The 16,632-nt window shown below is 45.6% G+C and overlaps 1 protein-coding gene across 1 annotated transcript in view; it reads right to left on the bottom strand.

Annotated features, from left to right (window-relative positions):
* Window positions 1–16,632, bottom strand: part of LOC129836413 (ryanodine receptor 2-like) — an 89,700-nt gene that overhangs the window by 59,484 nt on the left and 13,584 nt on the right. The window contains exons 18-37 of the mRNA XM_055902533.1: window positions 14,121–14,362; window positions 13,673–13,865; window positions 13,270–13,474; window positions 13,006–13,110; window positions 12,738–12,841; window positions 12,569–12,652; window positions 12,324–12,483; window positions 11,392–11,539; window positions 10,984–11,192; window positions 10,635–10,809; window positions 10,329–10,537; window positions 7,606–7,928; window positions 7,347–7,461; window positions 5,977–6,137; window positions 5,647–5,806; window positions 5,338–5,424; window positions 4,894–5,120; window positions 3,783–4,674; window positions 3,436–3,636; window positions 1,428–1,533 (exon numbers count right to left, since the gene is read on the bottom strand). Coding sequence (XP_055758508.1) covers window positions 1,428–1,533; window positions 3,436–3,636; window positions 3,783–4,674; window positions 4,894–5,120; window positions 5,338–5,424; window positions 5,647–5,806; window positions 5,977–6,137; window positions 7,347–7,461; window positions 7,606–7,928; window positions 10,329–10,537; window positions 10,635–10,809; window positions 10,984–11,192; window positions 11,392–11,539; window positions 12,324–12,483; window positions 12,569–12,652; window positions 12,738–12,841; window positions 13,006–13,110; window positions 13,270–13,474; window positions 13,673–13,865; window positions 14,121–14,362 — 4,106 coding nt within the window. The remainder of the gene's footprint in view (window positions 1–1,427; window positions 1,534–3,435; window positions 3,637–3,782; window positions 4,675–4,893; window positions 5,121–5,337; window positions 5,425–5,646; window positions 5,807–5,976; window positions 6,138–7,346; window positions 7,462–7,605; window positions 7,929–10,328; window positions 10,538–10,634; window positions 10,810–10,983; window positions 11,193–11,391; window positions 11,540–12,323; window positions 12,484–12,568; window positions 12,653–12,737; window positions 12,842–13,005; window positions 13,111–13,269; window positions 13,475–13,672; window positions 13,866–14,120; window positions 14,363–16,632) is intronic.

Below are 16,632 nucleotides of genomic sequence, written 5' to 3'. Positions count from 1 at the left end.
GACGGATGGCTCAGATGGCGCTGGGGAGACGGATGGCTCAGATGGCGCTGGGGAGACGGATGGCTCAGATGGCGCTGGGGAGACGGATGGCTCAGATGGCGCTGGGGAGACGGATGGCTCAGATGGCGCTGGGGAGACGGATGGCTCAGATGGCGCTTGGCAGACGGGCAGTTCAGTCATCGCTGTGCAGACGGCAGACTCCTGCCGGCTGAGGCGCACTGTAGGCCTGGTGCGTGGTGCCGGGACTGGTGGCACCGGGCTGGGGACACGCATCTCAGGGCTAGTGCGGGGAGCAGCAACAGGACGCACAGGACTCTGGGGACACACAGGAGGCTTGGTGCGTGGTTTAGACACTGGTGGTAAAGGGCTGGAGACACGCACCATATAGCTAGTGCGTGGAGGAGGCACTGGTGGTACTGGGTTGGGGCGGGGAGGTGGCGCCGGAAAGAGATCCCAGAGATTTCTGTAAGTCTTTAGCTGACATTCTAGGATTCTTCTTAACTTCATTTAGCATTCTGCACTGTGCTCTTGCAGTCGTCTTTGCAGGACGGCCACTCCTAGGGAGAGTAGCAACAGTGCTGAACTTTCTCCATTTATAGATAATTTGTCTTACCGTGGACTGATGAACATCAAGCTTTTAGAGATACTTATGTAACCATTTCCATCATTATGCAAGTCAACAATTCTTAATCTTAGGTCTTTTGATATCTCTTTTCTTAAAGGCATGGTTCACAACAGGCAATGCTTCTTCTGAATAACAAACCAAAATTTTGTGAGTGTTTTCTATAGGGCAGGGCAGCTCTAACCAACATCTCCAATCTCGTCTCATTGATTGGACTCCAGGTTAGCTGACTCCTGACTCCAATTAGCTTTTGGAGAAGTCATTAGCCTAGGGGTTCACATAATTTTTCCAACCTACACTGTGAAAGTTTAAATTATGTATTCAATATAGACAAGAAAAATCCAAGAATTTGTGTGTTAATAATTTATTCACACTGCCTTTGTCTATTGTTGTGACTTAGATGAAGATCAGATCAAATTTTATGACCAATTTATGCAGAAATCCAGGTAATTCCAAAGGGTTCACATGCTTTTTCTTGCCACTGTAGTAAGCCAACCAACAGATCATTGTATAAGGCATTGGAGAAATACATGTAAAAAAACAAAAACCCAGGACGTACCATTCCAGGTACCATCCCATGCCCTTTCAAAGTCTCTAGAAAGCATAGTAGGATAAGTTAGTAACTGTATGCTCTCTTACACAAGCTTACACTGTTGTATGACACCCCACTTGTTCAGGTTATTCTCTATGACCTACCACAGTGAGTCATGAGGACAGGAGTACAGTAGTCTAGATTGATCTGGTTACCAACCACAATTAGTCATGAGGACAGAAGCACAGTAGTCTAGATTGATCTGGTACCTACCACAGTGAGTCATGAGGTCCTGGTGGAAGTCCAGCAGCTGCTCTCTTATGTCCTCTGGACACGGACAGTCCCCCTGCTCCTCTCTGAAGCCCAGTAACATGTTGATCTGCGTGGATGGGAGTAGAGGAGATACAGTAATGCTCCAGTAGATAAAGATCTTATTATATAATTTTACATAGATACAACTATGAACTACAAATGCCCCCCTGCATGAGAGCACCAGCTCTTCTGGACGACTGTGTGATCACGCGCTCCGTAGCCGACGTGAGCAAGACCTTTAAACAGGTCAACATTCACAAGGCCGCAGGGCCAGACGGATTACCAGGACTGGCAAGTGTCTTCACTGACATTTTCAATCTCTCCCTGACCAAAAATGTAATATCTACATGTTTCAAGCAGACCACCATAGTCCCTGTGCCCAAGAATGCGAAGGTAAACGGCCTAAATGATTACCGCCCTGTGGCACTCACGTCAGTAGCCATGAAGTGCTTTGAAAAGGTTGGTCATGGTTCACATCAACACCATCATCCCGGAAACCCTAGACCCACTCCAATTCACATACCGCTCTAACAGATGTGCAGATAACGCAATCTCAATCGCACTCCACACTGCCCTTTCCTACCTGGACAAAAGGAACACCTACTGTATGTGATAATGCTCTTCATTGACTACAGCTCAGTGTTCAACACCATAGTGCCCACAAAGTTCATCAATAAGCTAAGGACCCTGGGACTAAACACCTCCCTCTGCAAATGGTTCCTGGACTTCCAGAAGGGCCGCCCCCAGGTGGTGAGGGTAGGCAACAACACACCTGCCATGCCGATCCTCAACACTGGAGCCACTCAGGGGTGCGTGCTCAGTCCCCTCCTGTACTCCCTGTTCACCCACGACTGCGTGGCCAAGCACGACTCTAACACCATCATTAAGTTTGCTGACGACACAACAGTGGTAGGCCTGATCACCAACAACGATGAGACAGCCTATAGGGAGGATGTCAGAGACCTGTCAGTGTGGTGCCAGGCCAACAACCTCTCCCTCAATGTGAGCAAGACAAAGGAGCTGATCGTGGATTATAGGAAAAGGAGGGCTAAACATGCCCCCATTAACATCGAGGGGCCTGTAGTGGAGCGGATTGATAGATTCAAGTTGCTTGGTGTCCACATCACCAACAAACTATCATGGTCCAAACACACCAAGACAGTCGCGAAGAGGGCACAACAACACCTTTTCCATGGGTCCTCAGATCCTCAAAAGGTTCTACAGCTACACCATTGAGAGCATCCTGACCGGTTGCATCACTGCCTGGTATGGCAACTGCTCGGCATCCGACCGTAACGCGCTACAGAGGGTAGTGCGTATGGCCCAGTACATCACTGGGGCCAAGCTTCCTGCCATCCAGGACCTCTATACTAGGCGGTGTCAGAAGAAGTCCCAAAAAATGTGTCAAAGACTCCAGACTCCAGTCACCCAGTCAGACAGTTCTCTCTGCTACCGCAGTGCGGCAAGTCTAGGTCCAAAAGGCTACTTAACAGCTTCTACCCCCAAGCTATAAGACTGCTGAACAATTAATCAAATGGCCACCCCAACTATTTACATTAGCACCCCCCCCCCCCCTTGTTTTTACACTGCTGCTCCTCACTGTTTATTATCTATGCATAGTCACTTTACCCCTACCTACATGTACAAATTACCTCAACTAACCTGTACCTCCACACATTGACTCGGTACCGGTACCCCCTGTATATGTAATTTTATTGTGTTACTTTTTCATTTTATTTAGTAAATATTTTCTTAACTCTATTTGTTGAACTGAATTGTTGGTTAAGGGCTTGTAAGTAAGCATTTCACGGTATTCAGCGCATGTGACAAATAAAATGTGATTTGATTTGAACAAAAAGCCTCTCTCTGTGTCTATTTTATATTCAAGTTATTTAATCCCTCCAATAATCCTAGCCACTTAGGCCAGATGTGTACATTTCCCTTAGCAGTCTCCTCTCTGAACCCTGACCTGTTCTTGTGGCGGGGAGCGGAACTCCTTGGTCTTGCGGGCGGTGAGGGCAGCAGACATGTGGAGAGCCTGTATCACCTCGTTGTAGCGGAAGCGCTGGTTCTCCTGCAGGTACCCCACGAAAGTGTCTGAGAAGGCCACCACCGCCTCCACCCTGTGACGCACCTGACAGTCACACAGGTATTGGAACAGGTGGCAGATCTGGACAGAGAGGGACAGGAACATCCAGGTTAGGGGGGTGAGCTCATGTCAAGTCAGTCAATTTTTCTATTGACAAAGAAGACAGATCATGTACCACAAAGGAAAACATCATATCCAAAATCAAGGTATTTCTTCCTAAAGTGTACCTCAAGTTTGACAGCTTCTGGTAGCTTCATCTGAAGCAGTCCTTTTGTTGGAAGCTTTGGAATTTTCCTCCTTTTATCCCCCTCCCTCTCCATCACACTTTCCCTATCACTATCTGGCACATTTTCATCCTCCTGCTCTTCCTCTTCCTCCTCCTGCTCCTCTTCTTGGGAACAATCTGCAGGTCGGGAGAAGACCCCAGGCTCGATCAGTGTCAGCACTTTCCCTAGATCCTCGTCCCCAAACAACCCCATCACCAGCAGGGTGTGGAACAGCCGAATTAGGGGCACCAGCAGCAGCTCAATGCTGCCCCCTTCAGGATCCCTCACACCCTGCCCCACAGCCCACACAGCCTCAGTCAGCATATTCCCTGTCAGGTCCTTCAGAAGTTCCAGTGGGATCTCTGGGCTGTCTATATGGATGCCTTCCCCAGACGGAACCACGCCATCACCACAAGTATCCCCATTGACTCCCATGCCATCTCCTCTGATGAAGCAGGGGGAGGTGAAGTGCATACGGGGTCTGAGGGAGGTGCCGAGGCCCATTCTGGGAACCCACTGGGGGCTTCGACTAGCCCTGGGGCTGGGGTAGAGGGTGATGGCCCTGGTCTGCTCTGTCATGGGGACGATGTACTCGTGGTTCATAGCGAGGCGGGCCGTGGCGTGGGTGCTGAGGTGCACCTGGCCCAGGAGGTGGTAGAAGGCGGAGCGCAGTGGCCCGGGGAGGCGGGGGCTCTGGATGGCATAGAGGAGCTGTGATTGGTCCAGGTGGCTGCAGAGGGCGTGGCCCACACGAGTATTGCCCAGAGCACAGAGGGCAGAGTAGAGGAGCAGGGTGTGGTGATGGAAAGACAGAAGGTCACCTAACTCAGAGAGTTCCAGGATGTCCACACACCTACAGGGGGAGAGATAAATAGTATAACCTAAATGCAATGTAAAAAAAGCTCAGGTTTACCCATTAAATTGTTGGGAGCATATTTAGTGTGCAACTTTATTTCTTTTTAAGTGCAATGTTACAATGTGTCTTTGCTTTGACAGTAAATTCATTCCTGACTCAATACGTTCCTCCTGGAAAGCTCTGAGGCAATAGTAAATATGACCTTTGACCTCTGACCTGTTCTCCTCTGGGATGAGCAGGGTCATGACCTGCAGGGGCTCTAAGCACTGGACCCTCCAGCCGAGGCGGTCTTCAGGGTGGGCAGCCTGCACCCTCAGGGTGTGGTCTGGTACACGGGTCCAAAGGATGGGCGACAGCACCTGCACCTGCAGCCTGGGGGGACACTGGGGCATAGCATTCCTCCTCTGGCTCCTGAACAGACCCGCTGACAGGGGCAGCATGTTCTGAACAGAGAATAACACAAGGCTTTTCATTCATGACAATGTTAAGTAGCCCTGTGGATGCGGTAGCAGGGCCATTATGGTAATATATACATGTATATATTTTTAAACAGTATGGACATGCATTGGGGATTGTATAGTATTGTAAACAACACATTTGAAATTGGACAAACTGAGAGAGTCATCACAGTGTGACCAATGAATAAAGCATTTAGGTTACCTTTACGCGCCCTAGCTCAAACTGGAACACATTGGAGCTGTTGGCCTTGGCAAAGACTGCAGGAAACAGCCTAGTGCTGGGCTCCACCTGGTTGATAGCAGTTTGGTCAGTTAATAGGAATAGCTCAGACACATTCTATCATATCCCAACTGGTAATAACTTCTCTTTATAAATCAACCTATTGAGAAAAACACAAATTCACATGAAATACTAATGACTAATATGTATTTGCTTTCGGAGCCTTCTTCTCTTTGTCACAGCAACATTGTCTTTGCAACATTGTTAGTTGCCTTTAACAGTTGACTTTACCTGAAAGAAGGTTCCCAGCTCCATGCCGTTGGAGCTGAATGTTAGCAGTCCAGTGGTGGTGTCTATCAGACAGCCTATGGCCAGGCCTGCACTCCTCCTGCTCTGCCCCAGGCCCGTGCTCTCTCCGGCGCACACCATGTAGCAGTTACTACGTTTCACACTGACATACAGAAATACAAGGTGGGAATGTCAAAATCGAACTTTAGTCTGAAAGCATTATTGTAATAATAATACAGTGATTGTAAAACAATTTTTAAACATTATGATCAAAACATGTCTAGAGAAAATGTAGACACAAAATGATGTTGCTTTGTCCCTTATTGAACCGACCTCTCATGGACCTTGCCCATGTCATTTCCGAGGGTGACGGTCACTGTGCGGATCTTTTCCAGGTCAAAGGTCAGCTGGTGCTGGTGGAAGTCAGAGGTGACCCAGCCCACCCAGACAGTGGAGGGGTCCTGACCAGGTAACACCCTCACTGAGTAATAGTACTGTGGAAGATTACAGGGAGTTACTGATTTTCCTTTAACAAATGCCCTCGATTGACTTTGCTATCTTTACCCCTTCCATACACAGACAAAAATCTAACTATTTTACCATGCCTGCTTCTTTTTACCATTTGTACATCAGAAAGCGGTAGGGGGTAAAAAACATGGAAAAATAATACCCACCTAAAGACCTAGTCATGATTCCTTCATTTTCACAGACCCGGTTACCAAAATACAGCTGTTGGGGTTGTGTGAATGGTTCTCTGCTTTCTGCAGGTAAATTCATTAACACCTTCATTGTTTAACACCTCCCTAATTTCAAATGCAAACAGACTCCATGGTTTAACAACACCCCCCACCCCTCCCAATTTGCCAATTACCCACTGATATGTATAAAAGTCACTCAGTCACTGATTTCCTCACGCCAGGATTACTGTAACTCTTTGTATACCTGTCTCAGTCAAAACTCACTCCAACGTCTACAATTAGTTCAAAACGCTGCTGCTCGGCTTTTAACAGACACCAGGTAATTTAACCATATCACACCTATTTTAGCTGCTCTATACTACCAGTCACTTTTAGAATATATTTTAAAATGTCATTAATCACGTTTAAGGCTTGGTTTAGCTCCATCCTAAATCTCAGATCTGTTATCTCCCTACGAGCCAGGACACTGTTAACCATGACATGATGCATTCTCTCATGTCAACCATATAGCCCACCACTTCACCACTATGCCAGGGCCAACCCAGGGGCTCACCAACCTGGTGACACCTCTAGGCCTGTGTGAAAACTAAAGGAGACCTGTCATTTTCCATTAGGGCCCCTAGACTTTGAAATGGTCTGCCAGAGGAGATCAGGCTTGCAGATTCAGTGCCTCTTTTAATCTCCCTGCTGAAGACACTTTTATGAAGATGCTGGATTTCAATGTATGATTTTAATTACATATCTTTTTTTTCTCCTTTTGTTTTTGTTTCTTTGTTAGTATTTTTTATTTTATTGTATTATTTTATGATGTGAATCACTTTGTTACCTGTATTGAAAAGCGCTACACAAATAAAGTTATTATTATTAAAGGGGTATACCTGCAAGAAAGTGGTTCATGAGGGGCTGTTTGAAAGGGAATCATATAAATATTGCCTTATATTTTTGTACAGGTAATATACCACATATTCTGTCTGAAATGGGTAAAAAATTGTTGAAGAGTATTACCGTAGTGGACTGGGCCAGATGGTCATAGTCATCTTTGTCAGCATGAACCTCCTGCAGTAGACGGGCAGATGAGTGGCTTTTGTTCAACTCTGGTTTGGGTTTCTTCAACATGAACCTAGGAGCACACATACACAGATTTACTTTTATTTAAAAATGCATATCAACACCATGAAATGCGAGCATTTTTCCCTCTGAAAATGTTCCCAAACCATTATACAGTATATGTATTGTTTGTCATAGCCTGGTCTCTTCTCCATACCGTTGTTTGAGTTTGGATGTTTTATCATGGCTGTAGTCCTTGTGGTTAAGCTCATCCCTGGAGCCAGTGTAAACATGAGCTGATTTCAGCAGCATCTCAAAGTCAGAGTCCACCTCAAACTCCTGCAGGTCTTTCCTGGCTGTGGAGACACTGCTGCTGATAGGTAAAGTAGCCCCTACTGGTCTGGAGAAGGCCTCAGCACACTCTATAGGCATACTGAGTCTGTAGAACCCCATGTCACTGCCACAACTCTGGGGCCCCAATGACCTCTGTGTTACCTTTAGGCACGGTGGGCTCTCAGTGGACCCAGTGATTCTTGTCACCTTGTAAAACAAGACAACTTATAGAATTATACTCACATTTCTACAATAAGACCTATGCTACTAAATATAATGGTAAGATTAAACTCCCTTGTACATGCTTGTAGTTGAGAGATTGACCCATACAGTACTGAGGGGTATACTACAAAGCAAGATCAATGACTTGAATAAATATTCTGAAATAACTTTACATTTTTTAGAACGATAAGCTTGAAATGGGCATGGTCTAATTGACTGAAAAACCAAACACATACAGTATTTAAGTTTAACTTTAGTAAGTAGGTATCAAATCTAGGGCTGTCCCCAACCCCCAAAAATCTTGGTTGACCTAGAGTAATTTGTTCTTTCAACCAATCGATTGGTCAAAATGTTTAAACGTGTATTTTTCCCTATATAGACAAACCCTATGTGTTTTAATAAAATCAACTATATGTAGGCTACTGAGAAAGTCTGATGCCTTAAGCACACTGTGATTAAATAATTAAGAAACACAAATGAATCGAGGGAGCCAGAGATCAAGATAGCCTAACCAGAAGAAAAAAAAACTGTTCCTCCCACTGCTGCTGGCTTCTGCTGTTACGCTCCTGCTGTTACGCTCCTAATAAGCTACACCAGGGAACGGCAACCTTTTCCATTTGGAGTGCCAATTTATCTTACCATTTCTACCGATCTGCGTACCAGTTATGACTTTTATATTAACATTTTTGTGGAACAGTTTCATTTCATTTATAATAGTCTTCATATTTCAACATCACTATCATGTGGTTAATCAAAATTCTAAAAGTAACTTTTATTGCCATCTATGTAAAAATAGCCTACATAAAGCCAACAAAAAAAACATTGCAGCCTGCAGGTTGAAAATATCCTGATAAAAATAAACATGCTATGAATCACATTGGCTATGCATGGACTGTCTGCACGGAACTTGAAATATTGTATCAACTATTAACTTTGGTCAGGCCTGAAGCTCCTGCAAGCAAACTTGCAACATTGTATAAGATATTCTGTGCCCTCAGAGTTTCTCTTCCAGTGAGCTCCAGACAGACACAGCTGTAGGCCATTTGCGCAAGGTTTAAAACCTCTCTGGGATAGGTGGCGGTATTTTCACGTCCGGATGAAAAGCGTGCCCAAAGTAAACTGCCTGCTACTCAGGCCCAGAAGCTAGGATATGCATATCATTAGTAGATTTGGATAGGAAACACTCTGAAGTTCCTAAAACTATTTGAATAATGTCTGTGAGTATAACAGAACTGATTTGTCAGGGGAAACCCAGAGCACAATCCATCCAGGGGATTTTTTTTTTTTTACGTCAATCTGTTTTCCATTGTTTTCCTATGTCAAGCCCGTTTTAATAGAAATATGCTTGCAGTTCCTATGGCTTCCAACAGATGTCAACAGTCTTTAGAAATTGGTTGATGTTTTTCCTTTGAGTAGTGAAGAAGTAGCCCTTTCCTTTCTGGGTGTATAGCCAAGTGTACTCTTTTGTTTGGGGCGCGTGACCTGAAGCTCGCTCCACTTTCATTTTATCCTCTATTGAACACAGTTTATCCCATCTTAATTTTTTTTTTTTTTTTTTTTAAATACTTTTAAAATACTTAAAGTTGGATTAGGAAAGTTGTTTGAAATGTTTGGACAAAGTTTACAGGTAACTTATTAGATATTTTGTAGTCATGCTGGGCGAGTTGGAACCAGTGTTTTTCTGAATCAAATGCGCCCAATAAATTGACCTTTTGGGGATATAACGACGGAATTAATCGAACAAAAGGACCATTTGTGATGTTTATGGGACATATTGGAGTGCCAACAGAAGAAGCTCTTCAAAGGTAAGGCATGAATTATATCGTTATTTCTGAGTTTTGTGTCGCGCCTGGCGAGTTGAAATATGATTGTCATGTGTTTGTTTGATGGGGTACTGTCCTCAGATAATCGCATGGTTTGCTTTCGCCGTAAAGCCTTTTTGAAATCTGACACAGTGGCTAGATTAACAAGAAGTTAAGCTTTAATTTGGTGTATTGCACTTGTGAATGTATGAATTAAATATTTCTAATATTTTTTGGGGAATTTCGCGCTCTGCCATTTCACCGGATGTTGTCAAATCGATCCCGCTAACGGGATTTGATCCATAAGAAGTTTTAAAGTCCACTGAGACAGGCGTGAATAAGACAGGTGTCTCATGTGCCATAAAAAACTGATATTTTAGACTGCTCAACAACAAAAAAACCTGGGTCGACCAACAGCCTATCGACCAAACAATCGACCAGTCGACTAAATGGGGTCAGCCCTAATCAAATTAATAGTTATTTCTGGTTGTTTACCAAAGTTAGCTGGCTGACTCATTGATCCTGCTTTGTAGTGTACCCCCTGGTTCAGGTCAGGTTGGCTTGTGGATGTGTGGTGACTAACCTGTATGCTATCATGGTCTGTCTGTACAGGGATGAACTGTGGTTGTCTCCAGCTCATCCACAGGGCTGGGTCTCTGGCCATGTTTACAGCAAATGGCTTATAACCTTCCTGTAGGCCACACTCTGTGAAGTAACACAGTGAGGCCACGTCACGACCCAGATTCAGCCTGGCCTTCTGGTTCACCCCGAGACTACACACAGGGAGGAAGCCTAGCAATGACAGGAACAGGGGAAGGAGGGAAAACCATCAGGTTAACACATCAAGTTGGTGTTTATGAGATAGAAGAGATTGACCAAATTAACAAACCCTGGTTGATGTCAAAGTCCTTGGCAGCCAGCTCTGATCCGCGGTCGTTCAAAAGCACCTCTCCATTGAGAGTGACCATCATGGTGCATTCACCGATGTCAACCATACAGCCCACCACATCACCACTCTGCCAGGGCCGACCCAGGGGCTCACCTCCCTGGTGACACCACTGGGCCTGTGTGTGAGAGACAGAAGTGAGCATTTGCAAGAAAACTTACCAATGGCTACACGCTTAGCTGTGTGTAATGTTCAATCCATGACTCGCTTCTAACGGTGGGAGCTTATCTATGTATCCTAAATAATATTATTGATGACAGCATGTCACCAGTAGTCATTTCAGTCTTCTCACCTTGGAGCCGTCAAACACAAAAGCCTGCATGTCTGATCCTAGTTCCCCATTCGGTGTGCAGTGGGGACGAGCCCAGCCTACCCTCATGTCCCCTTCCGTCACCGCCTCAAACTCAAAGTACCACTTCCCCCTGGTCACAGCATACAACTTGTCTGCCCTGAAGACCCTGAACTTCTCAGCCGCTGTGTGACATGGGTCTGGCATCACAGCTGAAATCCAAAGGAGTAACAGCACAGAAATACTAGCATATAACAAGAGACAATACTTTAAGCAGTAAAACACGGGATAGCATGACAAATTTTCCACCACACAGCACATTTAAATAACCTTTGAATAATTATTAGAGGTGCACAAGATTATAATAATGATTAAAATGATTGCTAAAGTGGAACGTGAAATCATCCATACCTCTGTCCTGTTCCAGGGGCTCCAGACTGTAGCCGTAGCCCAGCAGGGTGCACACAGCCTCCCTCACACCGTCTCTGCCAGATTGTCTGCTCCTCTCATCCAGCAGGCTGTAGGGCACCAGGTGGGGGCTCCGCTTTGCCTTCACATCCTAGAAAAAACAGAGAGAATGAATTAGCACTCATTACCGCTATATTACTATCACATACACTGAGTGTACAAAACATTAGACTGACCAGGTGAATCCAGGAGAAAGCTATGATCCCTTATTGATGTCACTTGTTAAATCCACTTCAATCAGTGTAGATGAAGGGGAGGAGACAGGTTAAAGAATGATTTTCAAACCTTGAGACAATTGAGACATGGATTGTGTATGTGTGCCATTCAGAGGGTGAATGGGAAAAACAAAATATTTAAGTGCCTTTGAATGGGGTATGGTAGTAGGTGCTAGGCGCACCGGTTTGAGTGTGTCAAGAACTGCAACGCTGCTGATTTTTTTTAAATAACAGTTTCTTGTGTGTATCAAATACAGTCCACCACCCAAAGGACATCCAGCCAACTTGACACAATTGTGGGAAGCATTGGAGTCAACATGGGCCAGCATCCCCGTGGAATGCTTTCGACACCTTATAGAATCCATGCCCAGACAAATTGAGTCTGTACTAAGGGCAAAAGGTGGTGCAACTCAATATTAGGAAGGTGCTCTTAATGTTTTGTACACTCACTGTACAGACCAAACTAGTCTGCTACTTCAAATCCTTCATCAAGACATATCAGGAAGGTCATCTCATCCACAACTACAAACCAGGCTTACCACTATCAAAAGACCAGCTAACATTTTTATGGACTTCTATTTCAAGGCTCTAGGTAAAGCAGATATTTAATTAATCCCGCTGCTGTAGTTTGACTAGGTCTACCCTTGTATCAAAGCCTACCTGGTGTGAGCTGTAGGTCCAGCCCTGCCTGATCCGGTCCCTGGCCCACACGTTGTGATCGTTCTCAGCCAGCAGCTCCACCACCGCCTCCTGGGCAGGACTCAGGATGATGTGGCTCAGGTCTACCGGGGCTGGTCTGTACCCACTAGGCATCTCATACCTAGACAGGAGAGGAAGGGTTAATTTAGTACAAAAGACAGGAGGAACACTCACTCATAAAGAGTCTCAAGAGTAGAGCTACATACTTGTTGGAGAGCCTCAGGTATCTCACTCCCTCATCAGCACGGCCATCTGCCAGTCCAATATGCAAACCAAGGGCAACGAGAGTCCTTCACAAAGAAGTAGAATAAAGACAATATAAGTGTCTTGACAGGTCCTTTTGATGTGAATGTGTGAATGACAGAGGAGGCTTACCGGAGAGTGTCCTGGGACATCTGAAGGCTGTGGTTCCGCTCCTGTTCTGGGAGCCTGGAGAACTCCACCAGACAGGGGTCCTGCTTCTTACTGTCATCTCTAACCTACATCACAATACACATCTGTCAAAATACATATACACTGTTGATATGAACAGCTGTGAGCAGCTTGCTATGGAAACCATACAATCAGTAGACCAAGAAACCCGGAATGTATGTAAGGGATTTGGATACAAGGCCATAACCCATTCAGTAGTTGCATCACTCACAGCTCCATGGGTCCATCCAAGGTCAATCTTGTCCATGACCCACAGCTCATGGGTGTTTTCTGCTAGTCTCTCACGAATATGCTCCAGTTGAACAGGCAACACCACCTAAGGAACCACATGGGTTGGGGTATATGATAAAAGATGGAAGAAAGATAGGTCTGTTTTCACTTAGCTAAAGTAGGTTGTATGCACCGACATGCTTTAAAGGCCATGGACAAATGTGCAAAGACAGTACAGAGGTCAAAGTACTACTGGATTTGGTACCTGGCTGATGTCTACTGGACTAGGGGTAAAGGTTGCTGGGGTGAGGGGTACAGTGGGGCCCAGAAGGTATTGCTCCTGGGTGAAGTCCTGACACGGCTCCACCCTCAGCTTCACCCTGGGGAGCAGAGCCTCGGAACATGGGGCAAAGCCTGGAGGGGGCAGGAAACGGAACTCTCCATGTCTCCCACCCAGCAGAAAACGCACCCTGTGGTCACACAGTCCAGACAGACAGATAGATTTGATCAGACAGAGCCACACATTTATTACTTGGACATTGAAACAGAATCAGATCACATTCATAGAGAAATGGGAAATTGTGTTTTCAGAAAAGCACTCCAGAAATATAGGTAGATGCATTGAAAGAACGGAAAGTATGCCAACAACACATAGGTAATACTCTCACTTGACACCAGCAGAGAAGCTGACCACTGGGAAGAGCAGTCCGTCAGTGTTGAAGTTTTCCAGCATGCCCTGGACCGGCTGCCCGTTGACCCGGAAGGAGATGCAGGGGGCAACGAGGTCAATGCAGCAGCTGACCACATCGTCCTCCCTCAGAAGGTGGTGATAGGGAGAGCTCACTCTCCGGCCAACACAGCCTGATGTAAAGGACAGATAGAGTGCCAGACTTTACATTCATAGTTGGCAGACGTAGATTCTGTATGAAATGCTTTCCCCTGTAACCTGAGTATGTAATAAAACATAATAAACTAATCACAAAAAGTTCATGGCAGAAATGACAGATGCATTTGCTTCATGATTGTGAAGACTTTTTCAATGAAACTGCTCCTATCCAGCACATAATAACACCAGCGAACATTCATTAATCTTCCCTTCTCGTAGTGTTCCCTTACCTGACCAGAGGTACAGCCCGTCAAAGCCATAGGAGCTTAGATCATCTCCTACCCCGTTGCCCCCCCAGGCCTCTCCACCCGTGAGATAGGGGTTGTAACCCTCAGTGTTGGCCCAGCCCACACGCAGGTGAGTGGGCTCAGCCGTGAGGAAGGGCTCCACCTGGTCTACAGTCATCTCATAGTACCACCTCCTGTACTGGGCCGAGTCATCACCCAGGGCCAGGAAGATGTTGGGCCTCATGCTTTGGTAAAGAGGAGAGGGGAGATTTTATTTATTTATTTATTTCTATTTCACCTTTATTTAACCAGGTAGGCTAGTTGAGAACAAGTTCTCATTTACAACTGCGACCTGGCCAAGATAAAGCATAGCAGTGTGAACAGACAACAACACAGAGTTACACATGGAGTAAACAATAAACAAGTCATTAACACAGTAGGGGGAAAAATTAGTGTATATACATTGTGTGCAAAATGCATGAGGAGGAGGCAATAAATAGGCCATAGGAGCGAATAATTACAATTTAGCAGATTAACACTGGAGTGATAAATCATCAGATGATCATGTGCAAGTAGAGATACTGGTGAGCAAAAGAGCAGAAAAGTAAATAAATAAAAACAGTAAGGGGATGAGGTAGGTAAATTGGGTGGGCTGTTTACAGATGGACTATGTACAGCTGCAGCGATCGGTTAGCTGCTCAGATAGCAGATGTTTAAAGTTGGTGAGGGAAATAAAAGTCTCCAACTTCAGCGATTTTTGCAATTCGTTCCAGTCACAGGCAGCAGAGAACTGGAAGGAAAGGCGGCCAAATGAGGTGTTGGCTTTTGGGATGATCAGTGAGATATACCTGCTGGAGCGCGTGCTACGGGTGGGTGTTGTTATCGTGACCAGTGAACTGAGATAAGGCAGAGCTTTACCTAGCATGGACTTATAGATGACCTGGAGCCAGTGGGTCTGGCGACGAATATGTAGCGAGGGCCAGCCGACTAGAGCATACAGGTCGCAGTGGTGGGTGGTATAAGGTGTTTAAGTAACAAAACGGATGGCACTATGATAAACTGCATCTAGTTTGCTGGGTAGAATATTGGAAGCTATTTTGTAGATGACATCGCCGAAGTCGAGGATCGGTAGGATAGTCAGTTTTACTAGGGTAAGTTTGCCGGCGTGAGTGAAGGAGGCTTTGTTGCGAAATAGAAAGCCGATTCTTGATTTGATTTTTGATTGGAGATGTTTAATATGAGTCTGGAAGGAGAGTTTACAGTCTAGCCAGACACCTAGGTATTTATAGATGTCCACATATTCTAGGTCGGAACTGTCCAGGGTGGTGATGCTAGTCGGGCGGGGGGGTGCAGGCAGTGAACGGTTGAAAAGCATGCATTTGGTTTTACTAGCGTTTAAGAGCAGTTGGAGGCCACGGAAGGAGTGTTGTATGGCATTGAAGCTCGTTTGGAGGTTAGATAGCACAGTGTCCAAGGAAGGGCCAGAAGTATACAGAATGGTGTCGTCTGCGTAGAGGTGGATCAGGGAATCGCCCGCAGCAAGAGCAACATCATTGATATATACAGAGAAAAGAGTCGGCCCGAGAATTGAACCCTGTGGCACCCTCATAGAGACTGCCAGAGGACTGGACAACATGTCCTCCGATTTGACACACTGAACTCTGTCTGCAAAGTAGTTGGTGAACCAGGCAAGGCAGTCATCAGAAAAACCGAAGCTACTGAGTCTGAGGTACTCTCTTTTATCGATGGCGGTTATGATATCGTTTAGTACCTTGAGCGTGGCTGAGGTGCACCCGTGACCGGCTCGGAAACCGGACTGCACAGCGGAGAAGGTACGGTGGGATTCGAGATGGTCAGTGATCTGTTTATTAACTTGGCTTTCGAAGACCTTAGATAGGCAGGGCAGGATGGATATCAGTCTGTAACAGTTTGGGTCCAGGGTGTCTCCCCCTTTGAAGAGGGGGATGTCCGCGGCAGCTTTCCAATCCTTGGGGATCTCAGACGATATGAAAGAGAGGTTGAACAGGCTGGTAATAGGGGTTGCGACAATGGCGGCGGATAGTTTCAGAAATAGAGGGTCTAGATTGTCAAGCCCAGCTGATTTGTATTGGTCCAGGTTTTGCAGCTCTTTCAGAACATCTGCTATCTAGATTTGGGTAAAGGAGAAGCTGGGGACGCTTGGGCGAGTAGCTGTGGGGGGGGGGGGGGGGGGGGGAGCTGTTGGCCGAGGTTGGAGTAGCCAGGTGGAATTCATGGCCAGCCGTTGAGAAATGCTTGTTGAAGTTCCTCATTACTTTCAGCAACTGGACAAAAGACTTATGACACTGGAGCACTTGTTTGTCTTATAGTGACTGGTCTAACAGATATTAGTTTAATTTGTTTGTTTGTTTCTTATTTTGTTTGTTTGTTTTGCTAGAGGGAATTGTTTGTTTTTTTGTTCAGGAGGGATGAATAAAGGGGTAATGGTGATACTGTTAGCGCCCTATTCAATAAACATTAAAAACTTTAAAGACGA

This window comes from Salvelinus fontinalis, chromosome 37 (genome assembly GCF_029448725.1).
Source record: "Salvelinus fontinalis isolate EN_2023a chromosome 37, ASM2944872v1, whole genome shotgun sequence".
In the NCBI taxonomy this organism is placed as follows: Eukaryota; Metazoa; Chordata; class Actinopteri; order Salmoniformes; family Salmonidae; genus Salvelinus; species Salvelinus fontinalis.
This window is presented reverse-complemented; position numbering and strand designations above follow the sequence as displayed.